Below are 17,811 nucleotides of genomic sequence, written 5' to 3' on the forward strand. Positions count from 1 at the left end.
TGGTGCTATTTAATGCGGGAAGACATCCTCACTTATTCGGGGCTAAAATGATTGCGGTTTTCTCTGCAAACCATTGCTATTGGAGAACACAATCCATTTTATTTGTTGATCTAGCCTCTACGTATTCCCCACTGTACTTCTTGGTGTGGTCTTACCCATAGAGGGTCTCCTTCCAGGGGGCCCACCATGGCCATGAAGAGGGGCTGCTGCAGCAGGGCGAACAGCGCGCTGATCAGAGACTGCATGCCTGTCAGACTGCCAAACTGAGAGGACGGGTACCTGCAAGGGACAAACAACATCTGTCAGACAACTACACTGAGGAAGTTGCGGCACTCCCCTATTTTTTTTGTTAGTTTTTGTGTCCCTGACATATGTCTAACATATAGGTTTGTATGATTGTATGGATTGCTTTTCTCTTGGCGTATGCATATATAACTTCGTGTACTTTCACTGTAGTCAAGTCAAGTCAACTTTTTTTCTATAGCCGAAAATATCAGAAATTTGCCTCAAGGCCCCACGACACCCTTTGTCCTTAGAGCCTACATTTAGATACAGTCAAACATTTAATAGAGATAAAATGTAATAATATGAAGTTGTCAAGTACATCTGTTCTTGGTATAAATATAAAAAAAAATACTATCATTCAATTATAGATTATATATTAGATATAGCCCAAAAATGTAATGGGAAGCTCAACAATATGATTTGTCATGTTTGTGTGTTCACATACTTCAGGCCCTGCAGTATATATATAATAAACGTTATATTCTGTACAATAATGGTACAGCATGAATGTTATCTTTGGAGCACGTCACACACACTTACACAGCAGCGTAGAGGCCTCCCACTGCAGAGTGGATGAAGCCTCTGACAATGGTGTGCAGGATAAAGGACAGGATCTAAAGAGGAGAAGAAAAATACATAATAAAAACATAGTTCAGGGCCAGTATGATAGATGAGATTCAAAATGAGTAAATAAGACGCAATGCCACGTCTGTCCAGCAGGTGTCACTACAACACTACAGAACTATGCGGCGCTGCAATGCCATGTGAGAACATCATGTACATATCCTTCACTCTCTGCAGCTGTTAACTCTTGGGGCTTCGGCAGCACATGCTGGGGAGTGTGCATACCCCCCCCCCCCAATAGGCATAGACAGTAATACAATAGTTCCTATATGGTGTGTGTCTGTGTGTGTGAGTGAGTAAGTGAGTGAGTGAGTGAGTGAGTGAGTGAGTGAGTGAGTGAGTGAGTGAGTGAGTGAGTGAGTGAGTGAGTGAGTGAGTGAGTGAGTGAGTGTGTACGTGTATCCGTGTGTCTACGTCTGTGTGTGAGCGTGTGTGTGTGTCTGTGTATGTGTGTGTGTCTACTTCTGTGTGTGTGTGTGTGTGTGTGTGTGTGTGTGTGTGTGTGTGTGTGTGTGTGTGTGTGTGTGTGTGTGTGTGTGTGTGTGTGTGTAGGCCTAGGCCTACCTGGAGTGGCAGGTTGTGGACGAGGCAGGTGAATCCAAAGCAGACCAGCAGAAGGTTGGTGAAGATGAAGGCTCTGGTGGCGTTGATAATCTTCTGGATGTGTTTGTCAGGGCGTCGGGGCTGACCAGGCTCCCTGACGGACACACAGGAGTGTAGGAAGACAGTCAGACTAAACTACTCGTTGTACCGTTCCATCAATCAATCAATCAATCAATCAATCAATCAATCAATCAATCAATCAATCAATCAATCAATCAATCAATCAATCAATCAATCTTTATTTGTATATCACTTTTTTTTTTTTTTTTTTTTGCATTTTTATGCTTTATTGATAGTGTAGAGACAGAGTTGAAATGGGGCAGAGAGGGGAGTGACATGCAGAGCTCGACCGTGGGCTGGAATCGAACCCGGGTCTGCTGCTGGCCGAGGCCCATGGGGGCGACGCCCTACCAACGTAGCTAAGGGCGCCCCCCCAGTATATCACTTTTCATACAAGCAAATGTAAGTGTTGTCCCCTAATTCACAACATAATCTCGGCAAAAACATCATCTTTATCCCACTTCAGTTAAACCAGGACAGGAAGATATTGTAAGTAGCTCCCAGGACTGAGAGTTCAAGATATTTGTTCCCTTACTGCCAAAAGGATTAATCCCTGTTCTTTTTTTGGTTATTCATTTTTTTCAATAAATTGAACATTGTCTTGAATGTGACTGGTCTCCTCAGCTGATTGATTCTGTGTCACAGTGAACCGTGAAGCTGTGTGTATGTGTGTGTATGTGTGTGTGTGTGTGTGTGTGTGTGTGTGTGTGTGTGTGTGTGTGTGTGTGTGTGTGTGTGTGTACTGGGGAGTGAAGTTGGGGGAGCGTTTCTCACCTTTTGGTAACCTTGTCACTGTCGTCCTCACAGTCCTTGAGCCTCCAGTCCATGACGTAGCCAATGACAGGAGAGGTGATCAGACACAGGAGCTGCAGCACGCCAAAGATGGAAGTGTAGACGCTCACTGGAGACAGAGACACACACAGGGTCAAGGTTAAGGATTCCAGGCTTTAATTATTTCGAACATTGTTAGCCTCATAGCATAATTGCCTAAATCATATTTACTCTACTCTACATCTACTTAATCCTACTCTATAACCCTTAAAATGTGACTTAGGCAATTATGCTATTAGGCTAACGAAAAGTAGATGTAGAGTAGAGTAGATGTAGAATAGAGTAGATGTAGAGTAAAAGTAGAGTAGAGTAAATATGATTTAGACAATTATGCTATGAGGCTAACGCATGTTAAATAACGTCATACATACAAAAACAACAATATTACACAAACAGAAAGCACAATGCAGTCCTAGATGGTCAAACACTCGATGGTTTGGATTATATATCTGAAAGGTGTGGGAAGAAGTAGAACACTTTTTGAATTCCACCCCATTCTCCTACAAAAAGATGATCTAGCCTCCTTATTATACTGTATAAACGCACGATAATGATTCGCTCTTAACAACCCCTTATCTGTGCCTTACAAAATACACGTTTATTACAAATATGTAAATATGATGTCATCGTTAATTATATATTGTATTAAAAAAAACATATAAACCATTCATAAATCATTTTTGTATTTTGAGGTTATGAATGTGAATTGGAGGTTATGCAGAGTTTAAAAAAGTGTAGGAACAACAAGCAACACACAGAGGGGAGAATGGCTGCTGGTTAGATCTGTTTAGTTTCTTACCCACTTCCATCTTCTCCACTGCAACAGCAGCATGAAGCCAGCAGGACAAGACAAAGAGATACAGAGAAGGAAAGAGGAAAAGATCAAATACATAGCAATGAGTTAGCAACTAGCGGCAACGAGGCGCTTTAGCAGAGCAGAGCAGCTGAGAGAGGATTGTTAGGTGTCAGAGAGCAGACAGAACACACACACATAGCTTTAAAGCTGCAGTGTGTAATATAGGAATATTTAGTGGCATCTAGTGGTGAGATACCAGATTGCAACGCTCCCTTCGTAATCCCTTCCTATAGAATCATTTACAGAAGCTACGGTGGCCTTCAAGGACAAGAAGTTAGTTACTAAAGATGACATCATCCACCACTGCCTCAAGTCTTTCCACAATATCAAGATAGATGAATAGATGGATAGATAGATAGATAGATAGATAGATAGATAGATAGATAGATAGATAGATAGATAGATAGATAGATAGATAGATAGATAGATAGATAGATAGATAGATAGATAGATAGATAGATAGATAGATAGATAGATAGATAGATAGATAGATAGATAGATAGATAGATACTTTATTCATCGCCTTAGGGAAATTCGGGTATCCAGTAGCTCATGTAGTAAGTCAACAGACGGTACAGTTGACAAAGAATAAAAAAAGGGACAAACAGTGAAAGTCAATAGGATAATAGCCGGCAGCCCCCACCTGTGTTGAGGTCTCCCTCGGTCAGGGACTCCAGGATGGTGTTCATGGCTCCCATGTAGAAGATGAGGCGTAGCTGGGTCACACACATGGTGATCAGGCTCAGCATGAAGATGGGACTCAACACACTCTGCATGAAGGACTGGGCTGCACAGGGAAGGGAGACCAGACAGGCCGTTACACCCAGGGCTCGCATCAAACCACTTTACTGCATCAATCAATCAACTTTATTTTGTCATTGCACATGTTTCAGAGCAACATAATTCTGTTTACAGCTACACCCGGCCAAGATACATTAAAAGACAGTGACCAAACATGGGAGACAGGAGATAGGAAAAGGAAAACAAGAAAAGGAAAATATAACGCACACATTGTAAATAATGTTCTTCATGTTGCGCATTTCAATTGGTTTACTTTTCTATACCATTTTGCCTTATTTTTTGCGCCATTTAGAATTAGTATTTTACTTACTTGACCAGATATCGGCTCAGAACGTTTTAATAGAATACTGATCCTTCCCTGGACAAACCAGCTGGGAAGTTCTTTGTTTGTGTGACTGTTCATTTGAAAAGAATGAAGTTCCCATGATTGTCGAAAAACATGAAAAGAGTTGGGGTTTACTTGGCCCCATTTGTGACACCAGCACACTGTAAATGAATTGGCTATTTGGCGTTTCCATTAAAAAAAATCTAAAAATCAGTATCATCCTTGAAGTTCATTTTTCTCAAAAAATGTAAATCTTGGAGGAGGACGTTAATGTTCTGATTTTGGAACACACAGCCTTCGTTGATATTTCTCACAGAAAGGCAAATGTTCTACACACAATCTACATGTGATCGGTCTGTTGAACTTCCATGTACTGCACAGAAAAACTAAGAACCAAGACGTCTTTGTTGCTTCACCAGATTAACCCTGCGTTCCACTCCCCATACCTCCCTACTATTTAGTATGCCAGAAAAAGATTTAAGGTGTCCCAATACATGCACCTCAATTGTAGTATGCTGAAAATACATAAATGCCCCACTAACTCCAATAGCATGTCGCAGAATTCGTCTTTATTCTTGACATTTCTCGACATAATAAAAATAAATCTTCCTTATATGATTTTTTTTTCTCTCCCGTGGCCCTCAAACTCTTCTGTACTTTAGTATGTAGTGTAGGAAAAAGAAAAAAGTATGTGATTTGGAACACAGGGTTAGTCTATTTTCACTTCGCACCATGGAAAACTACACCAGTGTGTTCCCTGCTCAGAGTCAGTCTACCGTTAAAATGGAGGGAAGAGATTGTCATCTAAATATTTCCCCTGGCCCCTGGGCTCCACGGCAACGCAGATTGTTCAGCATTAGGAGCAAGGCGGGTTGGGGGAGAAGTTGATCATTAGTCAACGTTGTAAATATAAATGTAAATAGGGGACACAGCTGGCCATATGGACAAAGCACTGGAACAAAACCCTGTTCATTGTCGGTGCACAGATGGATGGCAGATGGGTTTATTACACAGAACATCAGGTATCCATCCCCGGCTTAATTAAGGGAATTGTCCAGTTATAGGACGCTCACAAGGTATTGTAATGTTTAATGAGCAATTTTACCCATGTGTTGCCTGATAGTCTTTCAGAATATTAACATAAACAGAGCATGATAGAGAAAACTATTTTTTGTTTGCATTAACTTGCATTTTACTGTATATGTATTTCTGTAGTTCACTGCCATGCTGTGGCTATGTGACAATGTGACATGCTGATGTTTCACAGACAGTGGCCATCATGTATGCTTAGTATGTAAACCAGCTAACACTTGTTTAGTTGGTTAACATAACATGTTAAAAGTCAGGATATTAGTTATTACAATTCCTTTTGCCACTAAAAGCCAAGTCAATATACAGCTTATGTTTCATTTTGACATAGTAATCAAAGCAAACCATTTATAACAGCGAGCTCCTCTGCCTGTCTTCACTGTTGGTTTACAGTACATACCAGCCTAGTACACTGTGGCCCTAGTGAGTGCTTCAGTGCAGCTACACTACATGATTTGTGTTTCTATAACAGATGATCCAATAAAAGAACGATACATGTTTAAATTGTAATGGAGCCTCGGGAGTCAAAAGGAATCCAAACTATACATAAATATTCCTCATAAGCCTTCACACAGTGGAGAGGCCTGAGAGGGGGGCGCGGGGGGGGGGGGCTGTTTGTGAGTGAGTGTAATGTGGGCCTCTTTAAAAGCTCCTGACAGATGAAAAATGTCCAGCTGTTGTGAAGCCAACCATGGGCATTCTGACTGCACTCAAACCACACGCACACACACACACACACACACACACACACACACACACACACACACACACACACACACACACACACACACACACACACACACACACACACACACACACACACACACACACACACACACACACACACCAACAATGCTTCTCTAGGGCTCCCTGCCAGCTGACCATAGACCCGCCAAGCAGCTTTCTAAGAACGGGGTCGGAACCAATTCCACGGTCGGTTTGGTACCAAAGAGAGCGACCAGACCCCCAACGGGAGGCTCTGACCCGGGGTAGAAGAGTCAGGAGGGCCTGGGGAGGTGTAGGGGTAGCCTGGAGGTGTAGGGGTAGCAGTGGATGTAGGGCACAGGTAAAGGGGCATTCAAGGGCTATACCGTAGGCATGTAAACAGAGTGTCTAATTGCTGTGTATGTGGGTCAGGGGTGTTTTTCAAGTGCTGTGAAGTGACGCTTTGGATTTTCCAATCATACAGTAGATTACAGTAACATGCAGCAATACTCTGATAACTAAATGTTTGTTATCAGTTTTTGGCTAGGCTTGGAGTGTGAGAGCTCTTCACATCCTGAGGAAGAGTTGACTGGACATTATAGAAACATAAGAAATGTTGTGGTTGTTTTTTACAAAGTTGCTTCTGATCTTCCTTGGATTCTAAATCTTTCTATGGGATATTTTTTTAGGTCAATAATTTTTCGGGCGGAGCTAAAAGGACAATTAGCAACATTGGCAATTATTTGGAGTTAAGTCTCCAGACACTTCACAGGGTTTTTTAGGCATATGTGGCACGCAGAGCAGCTCTCCTGCCCCGTTCATTCACAATGCACAGACACAACCAGTAGACAGGCTTCTGAGCTGCTCAGATGAATATTTATAAGTTGGCAAAGGGGACAAGAACAACACATATAGTGGGGAGTGCCTCTGCTCAAGACTGGATCTTTCGAGTACAAAGAGCACTTATTTGGACTTGAATGTGACGTATAGGGCGCTCCGGTGGGCGTAGTGGATAGAGCGCGTACCATATTGGCTCAGTCCTTGTTGCAGTGGTCGCGGGTTCAAATCTGACCCATGGACCTTTATTGCAGGTCATCCCCCCTCTCTTTCTCTGTCTCCCCATTTCAACTCTGTACTTCCAAATAAAGCTTGAAAAAATGCCAAAAGAAATTATCTTTAAAAAATAAAAATAAAAATGTGACGGGTGAAAATCTTGACTTACTCTCCTCCTTGGACTTGCTCTTGACCTCCAGGTCGACGGCGGACAGACAGAGCTTGCTGGCCTGCTGCGTGGCCAGGTCTCTGGGCTGCTGCTGGCTGTGGTGCTGCTTCATGGAGTGGCCCACGCTGAGGCGGCGCCCCACGGTGGTCACCTGCCGGTAGAACTGCTTCCCTGTGATCTTGTGGTCAAAGCCCAGCCAGCTGAACTTGATCTTCACCCTGATGGAATGAACGGAGGACAGGGAAGGAGGAGGGTGAGAGGTGAACGAGAGCAAACCAAATACCAGAGCACGGAACACTGTGGAACTGAAGGTGGAGTCAGTGATTCTGGAAAATGCTTGATGTCATATCTCTCTTTGTAAAAAAATAAAAATTGTGAATATCTCTTCATGATCCTCTACCTGTCTGTACTGTGTGTGTGTGTGTGTGTGTGTGTGTGTGTGTGGTGTTTCCTGTCTCCAGGGCTCACTGGGCCTATGCTGCATTACACTGGGATTTACTGTGCAAGAGTCTTTAAGCATGCACGTTTATGCTATCTTCTATGTGTGTGTGTGTGTGTGTGTGTGTGTGTGTGTGTGTGTGTGTGTGTGTGTGTGTGTGTGTGTGTGCGTGCGTGCGTGCATGCGTGCGTGCGTGCGTGCGTGCATGTATGTGTGTTAAGGCAGGGATCTCTGTGTAGAATGCAGGTTCTCCGGGGCTCAGTCAAAAGGCTTTCTACAGCGGATGTAACCTGAGCTTAGTCAAAAGCATTACAACGACGGCTGATTCAAAAATGCTAGCTGGAGGCTACAGAAATGTATGTACTATATGGCGTTTTGAGTGAGTGTTTTTATTCTTACGTGAAGTCCATGTCCTCTGGGCCGGGGAAGGGCTCCAGGGGCCAGTTGACCAAGCAGTTGAAGAAGACCAGGCAGGCGCAGGCAGCCCAAACAGTCAGGATGAGCACAAAGGTAGCACCCAGATCATAGATCACCTGCCACCATCAACACATCGTTAATGCAGAATCAATATCCCATTCTGTGCTAGCAGCAGTGTGAGTTGATGTTGGAGCAACTTCTTTTTTGTTTTTCGGGGAATATCAAAAATGTGCTAATTAATGGAAAAAATTAAAATCCAACATTACCTTGATGCCTGGGAAGGTGACAGCAGAGGAGGCATAGGATCCGATCATCAGGGCGATAAAGGTGGACCTCAGGTCTCCAAACATGTTGGGTAGCTATGGAGACAGACACAGCAAGACAGAATGAATTAGCTTACTGACTTAAACATCATGTACACAGCAGGTTCATAGAAACACAAGTGATGTCTAAAGATTCAGATTCAGCAGACAATGTATAGTTTAACATGTATAGTGATCCCATGTGTTCACGACAGCTTCACTCTGCAGGTGAAAGCATTACCGAAGGCAAGCTGCTAGAAATCCTATCCATAATTGGTTTTGTTGACTACATTAGACGAGTGAATCCATTTGCTCTGTGGAAAAGCCTGTTAGCGAGCACATTCATCTTTGTTGACATATTTCCCTTTTCCACAATCCACTAAAAGCCACAAAAAGATCACTCAAAACGTTTGCCAATTGCACCTACAGTATATCTACAGTAGGCTTAATGCTTCGCCCCATTGATCTACATTACACTGTTGATACTGTCAGCTCGTCACCACAAGGTACAGCCTGTACTGTGCCTGTGTGTTTCTAGCACTGTCTGGTTGCAGCGCTTGACGAGAAGCAGACATATAGAAACAGAAAGTCTTGCATAATGACTCAACCCTAAAATCAAGACAAGCAACAGGCAACCTGAAAGCTCAGATAGCCTTAGTCAAGGAAGACAAAAACAAAGAGCAAAGAAATGGCAGCATGCAGCTTACAGGTTTATCAGTTTATTTTACAGGAGGAGAGGAACTCCAATTGAAAGGATTCCCTAGCAAAAGAGTTAGGACAGGGAGTTCAACTTGAAGTGGCAATGAGGAACTTTCAGTATTTGTTTATTCTAGCACCGCCTTTGATCAAAAGCAGTAGTGTTTTTATGACACCAGCGCCTGCTTGTCCTAAAGATCATTGCTATCGCACGCCGGCTGCACACGCATTTGTGTAGGAAGTGAGTGAAAGAGAGATGGCAGGATGCATGGCCATGAGGTAATGTATTTATGTGTCTATGTCAGATTAATTAATATGACCATGGTTAGGCAACTGATTTAGCAGCGTTTAGGGAAAGCAGGATATTCCAGTTTCGTCTAAGTTCCAGAGAGATCGGACCCAAGCAAAGGTTTTCATAATAACTACTGTACATAAAAATAGCATGGTTTTCACTGATGGTTATTTATGATCATCAAAGGGAAAATTAAACATTTAAAAGTTCCTCGCACTGAGGTTTAAATCATATGTAGAAAAACTCCCTTTGCGGTCCTTTTTCCCATTGTCCTCGTGTGTGGGTCCATCCTGCCTCTGTGGGTTCACCACAGGGGCACAGCTTGTTAAGGAAGCTGCTTCAACCCCCCCCCCACCCCCCCCCCCCCCACACACACACACCGCTATTAACCACATTAATTAGACCAAAGGTGAGATACACAAAACCCAATTCCAGCACTGTTTCTTTCTAGCAGCACTCAACTGGAAAAATCCAAGTTGTGACAGTTCACACAGGAGGGGACCGACTGACCTACAAGACCCGGGGGTACCGGGGGCTACCTTTGGCCCAGTTAAGAGAGGGGGGAGACTGGACAGAAAAATTACCAGCTCAGCTTGGCTCAGCAGACTTGACATGGTCATGATGAATCAAAAGCCTCTGTAGCTACGCACAGTCAACACATTAACATTTCCCCACACTGCTACCACTTCCTCATGGCCGGGCATTTGACCAATATAGGTCATTATATTTATGTCCAGTCTTTCGCAAGAGATCGTAGGCTATAATACATTCCCAGCTATTTGCCAGCTATCAGTGTAGCAGATACAAAAGGATTAAGAGTGTTGCAGTGTGGATGAATACAGTCTTGTCACTCAACTCCTTTAGTGTGTATCGTCTGCTAATACACCCAGAGCTTGTTCTTTATTCACTCTGGGAACAGGTTTATTTGGAAGCCGTTTTGCTGTTGTTGCCACTGGCGATCATTTCCCTGAGTGAGAGGGCAGTGCCAAGAGCGAATACCCACAAAACCATCTGTTTGCAGAATTAGCAGCAGGCCCAAAATAAAGTTTAAAAAACCATGTACAAAATAGAGACCAACCTTTGCGATCTAGAATTGCACCACTTGATAATGTCATATAACACAGTGTCCCTTTAAGATATTGCATTTGGGTGATAAAGCTATTACATCATCGGTACGTTCTTGTTACTCGGTCACTATAGGGTCTGAGTCATCATGAGAGAAGTAGGGATTAATGGGTTTGGGGCAGTGTGTTGGGAGGAGCCAAGCTGTCAGGTGAGATGAGTGTGTTTTTTGTAGCTGCAGTCGATAACAAATCAGTCAGGCAGACAGGTGAGTCTGTGACTGTTAGAAACATCGGCGGACAAAGAAAGTGCCGTGCCCCCAGGCGCTAACAGACTCACTCACACACACACACACACACACACACACACACACACGCATGCAACAAGCAACTGACACTGTGCACAGTTACAAGATGACAGGCATGATGATTAATGCTACTGTCTGAAACTGTTATAAACACACCATTGGAGCCTATGGGCGGACCTTACGGGCCAATGAAAAACCTGCCTGCTAATAAAAATAATACAGGAAATAATTTTCCTGGCTTTCATAATCACCTAAATTATTTTCCCAACTCTATAAATGGTAGTATATATAACAGTATCTCCAGGGGGAAATGGTAAGAGATTGAGAGAGGACCTGGGTGTTAATACCTTTTTGAATTAATAACTGCCATGTTCTTTGTTGTTGCTTCTTCTTCCCTGAATAGCTCTGTTGTTAGCTCTGTAGTCACAGTGTATTCATGCAGAGAGTGGCAGCAGGGCACACACACACACACACACACACACACACACACACACACACACACACACACACACACACACACACACACACACACACAGATGGGCTGGGTGTTTGAACAGCCACTTTAAAGGTCTAGTGTAGCTTCGGAGAAGGAGATAAGAGGTCAGGGTGTACAGGTGCGGGTTTTTATGCGGAAGAACATCAAGTCCTCCTATGCATCTCAAGGGTTGTGTTTGCTTTGAACGGTATTCAGGTAACTCAGTTTGTGCAAGCACCAGTGTGTGTGTGTGTGTGTGTGTGTGTGTCATGACTCAGCATGACATTTTGTCTTAAGGTTATGGGTAAGCTGCTGTGTGTGCTGTCTACAATCACATTAGGAACCCAAACTTCTCATGTTGCACTTTTCATTTGTTTAGTGACCTGAAGTCTTAACGTGTGGCTCACCGCTTTTATAGATGCACAACAAGTTTCCCCTTTGACGGCAAACTTTTTGGCCGCCCCTGCACTTTTTGCACTTGTGTGTGTGTGTGTGTGTGTGTGTGTGTGTGTGTGTGTGTGTGTGTGTATGTGTGTGTGTGTGTGTATGTGTGTGTGTGTGTGTGTGTGTGTGTGTGTGTGTGTGTGTGTGTGTGTGTGTGCTGAGTGTTGAAAATGGAAATGGAAAAGGAAAAGGCAGAACCTGGGGGTGACAGAGGGGCCCGGGAGTGAGAAAAACATGCTGAGGCTGCCCGGCGAGAGGAGAAAGAGGAAACTGTTTTGAGAGGAGAGGACAGAGAAATGAAAGGAGGAAGAGAGAGAGAGAGGGTCTGCTGAAACCACTGGGAACCAGCTCTGACCGGTCCTGGCACACCATACAGAACTCCATCCATCATTCACAACAGCTCAAGAGCTCCGTAAAAACTGGCAAACACTGACCCACTGACGAACACCAGACTGCATACTTCCAGCGGCCTTACGTCATTTATTTTTAATTTTTTTATGCTCCCTCCCATGAATTCAACATTTTGATGGATTTTGGACTGAACCCAGTGGACTTTCCCTGGAAGAAAAGAAAAATCTATAAAAGAACATGACTGTTTCCAGTAAAGAAAAAAATAGGGTTGTTCTGAGTGTTGAGCCCTCTCTCTGTCTGGGAGGGGTTTTACTGTACAGTCGCTCCAGCTGCACACAAAGAAAATAAAACTAGAACCCTAGGCTAACACTCAACATCCAGCAACCACTGGAACGGATATTCACACTATAGCACACAAAGCCACATCCACATGGGCCTTATATCAGCTACCAGGTCAAGATCTCGTATTACTGAAAACACTCTGGCATACACCCCCCCCCCCCTTCACTTAATGTGGTCACGTGTAGTCAACAAGTCATGTACGACGAACACTTCGTTTATGTCACACTGCCATCTCCGGGCATGGTAAAAAATGCATTAAAGTAAATGGTATATGGTTAAATGGACTTGACTTATAGCGCTTTTTAGCTGAATTTCTCAGCCCCAAAAGCGCTTTACATAGCTTGCCACATTCATACAACGATGGCAGTAGTAACAACAACAAATCAGAGAGAGAGAGAAAGAGAGATCCTTGTTTTCTACTTCAGCCCCAACCTAGAAATTCCAGTCATGGATAGTTTAAATGTGCGAAACATTTAGATTGAGAAGTTTCAAGCAGGGGAATCAGTCGGTGGGGACCAGTCAGCCTGTAAGAGTGTTCACAGACTATCCGGTGACGCGGTAAAAAGAGATTTTAGAACAGCGTGAACTGCACGTTAAGAATGATATATCGGACAGGAAGTACAGAGACCAAATACCAGGAAAGTGAATGGGGCTCCAACACGTGCGGTGCATAAGACCACAGAACATTAGGAGGAGCTTCCAGTTGAACAGTGGGCGTGGATATGTATGTATAATGTACTGTATGTGTCAGTGGGGGTGGGACGGGACATTTGGTAACATTTCAGCAGAAAGGGGGAGAGAGAATTCTCTGTAACATGAAGCTGTTTACAAGCTCAGACCGGTAAGGAATGAAGAGAAGGGGAGGGAAGGGATGAAGAGAAGGGGAGGGAAGGGAAGACGGAATAACAGCCTCCGAGTGCTGAGTGGCCATCCATCCACAGCAGAGAATGAGGGAGGGATGCTGAGATAAGATTAAGATAAAGACAAGATTTATATAAAAAAAAAATACGATTTTTTGGGGGTATTTTCCATGTTTTATTTGACAGTGTGGAGAGAGACAGAGCTGAAAGGGGGGGGGGGCAGAGAGGTGAATGACATGCATTCTGGATTCCAAACCGGGGTCGGCTGCGACGAGGACAAATCCTCTAAAAAAGGTGAAGAATTTAACCGAGAAAGAGGGAGAAAAAAAAAGAGATAAACAGTTCACTCTGAGCTGGTTAGATGCAGAAAGGAAGAAAAATTAAAAATAGAAAGAAAGAGAGCTTGGGGATGGAAGAAGAGTCCCAAATAACAAACACACAGACAGACACATGTGTGTATTGGCTGGGTCACCTCGACCCTCCAGGAATCTCTATGACCCGTGATGATGCTGCTTCAGAACTTTATACTCCCTGAGAAATGATCAGTTAAAAATAGTTGTTTTCCTCTTCAATGACCCTTCGCCCAGAGACACACACACACACACACACACACACACACACACACACACACACACACACACACACACACACACACACACACACACACACACACACACACACACACACACACACACAGATTAAGCCTACTATTCTTGATTATCACATTTATTCTGTGCTTTCCAGCTGTATATAACAATAATGTATAAATATAAAGCATTTAAAAATGATTAATATGGATGGAGGCAATGCAGCAGGCAAGAGACCGCATTACACTTTGACTTTTTTAATACCATCAAGGGTCTTCTTAACTAAATTGAATGTCTTTTAAGACTCACACACACACACACACACACACACACACACACACACACACACACACACACACACACACACACACACACACACACACACAGCGGTATAAATGAAGCATTTGTCCAGGCCTGCAGGGAGCACTAACTGTAGCCTACTGTATAGGTTTGGGGCACTACACAGCTGAAACAACAACACACACATACAGTAGTGCTGAAATGCACTCACATACACACTCCTGCAGCGTGCAGGCCTGGTCCTGCACAGGGAGAGGGCTGAAACAAGCTGTGTCTGTGTGTGTGTGTGTGTGTGTGTGTGTGTGTGTGTGTGTGTGTGTGTGTGTGTGTGTGTCAGTCAGGGTCCCAGTGGGCAGTCTGAATAGGAAACGGGGAGGCGTTGGGTGGAAGGACACACACACACACACACACACACGCTCAGTTCCCCTGTCGCCGCTTCCTGTTTGTCTCCACGGCGACGGACCATCTCTGCTCTTGCCGGGTTTTGAGATAAAGTAGTCATGGTCATGAAACATCCCCCGGTGACTCATGTATTGAACGATCCCCCCTTTTAAAGTTATCCTTATAATGCCATTTGTTATTTTTTCTACAAACTGTATAAGTATTACGCCTTCTCAAAGAATGAACTGCACGTGCAAAAGTCCTATTCTATGAATAACAAATGTGAAAATTCTACGCTGTGATTTTGTCTCCTTTTATCGTTGTTGCTGTGAAAATGGTGCAAAACACATATTCTGTATCAAATAATGTGAAGCCAGGGACATGAGAGTGGAGTCAGCAGTACGTCACACACACAGTACAGACAGGTAGCAGATTGTGATGACATATTATTCACTGATCTTCACAACAAGCGTTCAACAGAATGGCTGAGTCTTTAACACTTCACTCACACAGTTGTGACTATTTATTATAAAACTACAAATTAGTTATGCACCAGATTTACCTCAATACCTTAGACACACACTCTATTGTGCTGATTGAACAACAGAGCTGTAGACTTGCACTAACACACAAACACACACACGCACACACGCACACACACACACACGCACGCACGCACGCACACACACAAAACACACAAACACACACGCACTAGGGAGGAATACATGTGTCCTTGTGTGGATGAAATAGTAATGAGGAGAGGTCTTTTTTTGGCTCCCAGCCACAGCAGCAGCAGCACAGGAGTGAATAATGGATTACATATACGCAGACTCGCTCTCTTTCCACCACTCTCTCCCTATGTCTCTCTCTCTCTCCCTATGTATCTCTCTCTCTCTCTCTCTCTCTCTCTCCCTATGTATCTCTCTCTCTCACGTGGCTGGTCCTGTGATGCAGCACTTTCCCTGATGAATTCCCCCTGACCACCTCCACTCTATTCTTCCATCTCTCCGTCCCCCACACATCACTGCCCACCATCATCCCTCGTCTCCCAGCAGTGTCACGACGTCAGCCACAGCTCTACATGGCCTCCATCAAATGTTCCCACTCTCTGGTGTGTCTGTCATTTCACCCATCTCTCTCTCTCTCTCTCTCTCTCTCTCTCTAGTCCCTCCCTCACTCTCTCTCTCCTTCTCTCTCCCTCACTCTCTCTCTCTCTGTCTGCCGACCCACTAGCTATGTCCATCTCCATCAGTGACCGATGCTGCGACTTCACAGCAATCTAATCCACTCTCCTAACACACTGCCATGTAAAAATGCCCAGGAGTTGAGTGGACTCCAGGGAGAACAGCTATGGCCTCAGCTAATGGGGATCCCAATAAATCACATCAAATCAAATGTCAGTCCTGACTGAAGATGGTTTGCTATTGGTCAACGGCATGTCAACGTTAGCATGTCAACGTTAGCATGTCGCCAAAGATGAGAAGCCTCTTCGGGCAAATAATCCACTGACTGGTCACTCAACGTTTGAATCAAAATGTGGTCGTTAAGCAGCTTTTTCCTTCTGAAAGTAGAAGTGTTGTGACCTAAAGCCTTGTGTACTCACTGTCAGAGAAGTGAAGGTCATGCACATGCCTCCAAAGCCGTTCAGCGCCAAGGCAAAGAAGATCAGGATGGACAGATCTGCAGGACAGAGGTATATATACGTATGATACACTGCATGTGCCCGTGTGTAAATGTGCTGTGGAATACGACAAAGGCAACATGATTGTGGGCAGTGTGTGTGTGTGTGTGTGTGTGTGTGTGTGTGTGTGTGTGTGTGTGTGTGTGTGTGTGAGGGCAGTATGTATGGTCCCTGAGTGAACTTACTATGATGCCGTTACAGTGATGTATGTGAGTTTAGACATGGTTGAGGAAGACACTTACTGTTGGGATCACTGGCAGCGTAGGCAATGAGCAGGCAGGAGAAGGCAAAGCACGCACTGGGAAAACACAAAGCAAATGAGTATGAAATAAAGGAAGGAATATAAACCAAAGCAGACCGTAACCGTGGAAATTATACAATATTTAGGCAAGGCAGGTTTATTTATATGGCACAATCCATACAAAAGGCAAATCAAAGTGCTTTACAGGGGCATAGAAACGCTCAAGATTAGACATTAGATATTGCATTTAAGAGACAATAACAGGCAGACACATTGTTAAGAATTTGCATTTAGAAGACATTAGAAACAAGTGAATACAGATAAAAATGAAAAATGACAGGTTAAAAGGGAAACAGAAAAGCCTTCAGATTGGATTGAAACGATTGACTAGGAAAGTTGTTTGTTTTACTTTGTTTGTGTGTTCACTTTTTCACTATATGTATGTGTGTTCCTTAAAAAAAGAAATCCCCCTCTCCCCAAAAAAAGGTGCACTAGGAAAAAAATTTAACTTTGATTTTTTGTCTTACCTGCCCAGAAGTCGTAGCTTGCGCGGGCCGTACTTGTCCATGACGATGCCCATGGGCAGAGTGATGGCTGACAGCAGGAAGGAGCCCACGGTGAAGGCCAGGTTGAGCATCTCATCCTGGTCCTTACAGATGGGCCAGCCCTTCATCTCCAGGTACTCCTCTTCAGCTTCAGAGGGCGTGGTAGTGTTGGAGAACGCACTGGAGAAGTTCAGGCTGGAGCTGTTCTCTGGAGATGGAGAAGATTGAGAGGAACAGGCTTTAAAGCTGCAGTGTGTAGAATTTGGGGAATTTTTTCATAGCAGACTTGGTCGAAAATAATTATAATATCCATAAGTACGTTTAATTCAGTGTATAATAGCTGAAAATATTTTTTAGATTTTTTTTCCCCTTAGAAAGGGTCTCTTATATCTCCATATTTCTCAATACGATGCCATGTTGGAAGCGGCATGGTTGGAATGTCATCAGGTGCATTGTTTAGAATTTAGAAGTAAAAAGGTCTTTGTCCAATTAAAAATTAAAAAATTAAAATAAATCTAGATTTCCTATTTCCACGTCTGGACACTGTAGCTGTCGTGGTGGGTCCAAATAAAAGAAACCATAACTTTTAAAGGATCCACCATCGGTAAATTCTATAGCTTCATAACATCACTTGACACAGAACACATGCATGACAGATGGTACTGTATTTTAACATTTGTGAAATGTA

The 17,811-nt window shown here is 43.6% G+C and overlaps 1 protein-coding gene across 2 annotated transcripts in view; it reads right to left on the reverse strand.

Annotated features, from left to right (window-relative positions):
• LOC307269463 (large neutral amino acids transporter small subunit 4-like) overlaps positions 1 to 17,811 on the reverse strand; it is a 32,633-nt gene that overhangs the window by 4,021 nt on the left and 10,801 nt on the right. For both annotated transcript variants that reach the window (XM_080052432.1, XM_080052431.1), the window contains exons 3-13: positions 17,106 to 17,331; positions 16,580 to 16,635; positions 16,260 to 16,336; positions 8,524 to 8,616; positions 8,240 to 8,373; positions 7,402 to 7,619; positions 3,903 to 4,046; positions 2,347 to 2,473; positions 1,474 to 1,606; positions 826 to 899; positions 156 to 279 (exon numbers count right to left, since the gene is read on the reverse strand). In XM_080052432.1, the coding sequence (XP_079908558.1) occupies positions 156 to 279; positions 826 to 899; positions 1,474 to 1,606; positions 2,347 to 2,473; positions 3,903 to 4,046; positions 7,402 to 7,619; positions 8,240 to 8,373; positions 8,524 to 8,616; positions 16,260 to 16,336; positions 16,580 to 16,635; positions 17,106 to 17,331 (1,406 nt within the window). The remainder of the gene's footprint in view (positions 1 to 155; positions 280 to 825; positions 900 to 1,473; positions 1,607 to 2,346; positions 2,474 to 3,902; positions 4,047 to 7,401; positions 7,620 to 8,239; positions 8,374 to 8,523; positions 8,617 to 16,259; positions 16,337 to 16,579; positions 16,636 to 17,105; positions 17,332 to 17,811) is intronic.

Source organism: Ammodytes marinus, assembly GCF_949987685.1.
Source record: "Ammodytes marinus genome assembly, chromosome: 3".
In the NCBI taxonomy this organism is placed as follows: Eukaryota; Metazoa; Chordata; class Actinopteri; order Uranoscopiformes; family Ammodytidae; genus Ammodytes; species Ammodytes marinus.